This window comes from Frankliniella occidentalis, unplaced genomic scaffold (genome assembly GCF_000697945.3).
Source record: "Frankliniella occidentalis isolate FOCC.00 unplaced genomic scaffold, Focc_3.1 Scaffold9, whole genome shotgun sequence".
NCBI lineage: Eukaryota > Metazoa > Arthropoda > Insecta > Thysanoptera > Thripidae > Frankliniella > Frankliniella occidentalis.
Genome location: NW_026267139.1, coordinates 1688003 through 1689914, shown reverse-complemented (window position 1 = coordinate 1689914; position 1912 = coordinate 1688003). Strand labels below are relative to the sequence as shown.

General features: G+C 47.7%; 1 protein-coding gene across 1 annotated transcript in view; it reads right to left on the bottom strand.

Moving 5' to 3' along the window:
- Positions 1–854: 854 nt before the first annotated feature.
- The window catches only part of LOC113213335 (carboxypeptidase A2-like), a 12884-nt gene continuing 11826 nt past the window's right edge, over positions 855–1912 (bottom strand). The window contains exon 8 of the mRNA XM_052277277.1: positions 855–1911. Coding sequence (XP_052133237.1) covers positions 1760–1911 — 152 coding nt within the window. The 3' untranslated portion in view covers positions 855–1759. The remainder of the gene's footprint in view (position 1912) is intronic.

The window sequence follows — 1912 nt, the reverse complement described above, 5'->3', positions numbered from 1 at the left end:
CGAAAGTAGAAAAATACCGATGAGCCAATTTTGGAATCATTGCCCAAAATAACGTCTAATCTATTTATTTTCCATATCCGACGGGGCTCCCCGACGTCTCATTTACGACGTACGTCTCGTCGTCTTGATCGACATTCACGTCCACGTTTCACTCGCACGACTACGGGCCCCGCTTCCGCACCAAATGCACACGGACCAAAAAAAGCACACAAAATGCACGCAATCTCGTCATTTTTCCGAGCCGCAGTATCGGACCTGCCGCCGACGGGAGCAGGCAAATTGGTCGAGGCCTTGTCCCACAGATGCAGCTGGAGGCCGACGACCGGCCGACCACCGGTGGACCGGTCGTACCTCAGCGTCCCGCCTGCGGACGCCCATCCGCTAGTACGGGCGGACGGGCGGACGGGCGAACGGACAGACGGACAGACAGACAGACAGACAGACAGACAGACAGACAGACAGACAGACAGACAGACTGACTGACTGACTGACAGACTGACAGACAGACAGAAACAATTTCATTTTTGGCTTAACGAGGGATAAATTACACTAAGACTTACACGAGAGAAAAACTTCGAAAAAAAAAAGAAGAAGATAATTAAGGAAAAGACACCAACAAATAGTGCGCGCACGCCTATTTGACACAATGTACTCACCCATCAGCAGGTCGTGCCCTTGGTAGGTGGCGGGAGAGCCCGCCGTGGCGGCCCGTTGGCGGCGCCAGCTATCCGACAGGCGCGCGAGGTCCGCCTGTGCCCGCGGGGTAGGCAACCCATCGTACGCCCAGGCGGCTGGGGTGGTCTCGCTGGGGGGTGCACTCATGGCGTACACACACAAGTTAAGTAGGCGGAGCGTGTCTTTATTCGATGATTTTTATTGTCTTCAGAAGCAAAACGTAAGTATAAGAGGGGAAACGGACAGCGTACTTGATCTAGCACAGTTCATTATGAGAAAACATATTAAACAAGAAGATATACACTATTTACGGTGAACTAAGAAATGGACATGTACTATGGCACTAGAAGAATAATAATTTACAAATAAATACATCAACAAATACTACTGACAGATAAATAAATACTAAATAAATAATTACTTTTCATTGTCTAATCATATATATGACATGTAATGGAACAAATCTGTACGATAAAAGGAAGAGTAGTTCATCTCTCTGTTCACTGAGCTTTATTATCCTCACCATGTCGATGATTTTGTAAAAGTACTTTAGTCCTGATGGCATCTCCTAATAACACACCATTGATTGACGTTGAACATTGAATAACAAAACCTATTAAACTAACATCCATCAAACTCCACAACGGAAGAAGAAAAGTGCCAAGAATCGTCGCAGTGTAGAACAGATTTACAACAGGGGTCATGAATAACGACAGCACTAATCATAGTGTGAGAGAGACGAACTTACGGGTGACCCACAAGAGTGAGAGAGCGCGAACGACGACAAAGTCGCTCGTGGGCCGCCTCGCCGGGACCCCTGATTTTACCAATTTTACAACCTCGTTTGGAATTCGGAAAACATCGACAAACGACAACATTTCGTAAATTCAAATAGATCCTAAAATACAAGAAGGAACGAAATTATTACATAATGAATCGTTTTAAGATTTTCAAAACCTACACAGAGAGGAGGGGAAGGAAACACCTTTCGATAGACAAAAAAGACAACAACAAAAAAAACACTCACAGCCACGCGACTGTGCTTGAGGCTGATCCTGCCGTCACACAGGGCGGAAAAGTTTCTTTAGTACACATTGTTCCTGCACACGATGGCCTGGGTGAGCTCCTTGAGCCCGGCGAACGCCTCCTTGCCCGTGGGGACGATGAAGCTGGCCGGGAGCAGGAAGCCGTAGCGGCCGCGGTCGGGCAGCTCCAGGGTGTACGAGTACTTGACGCC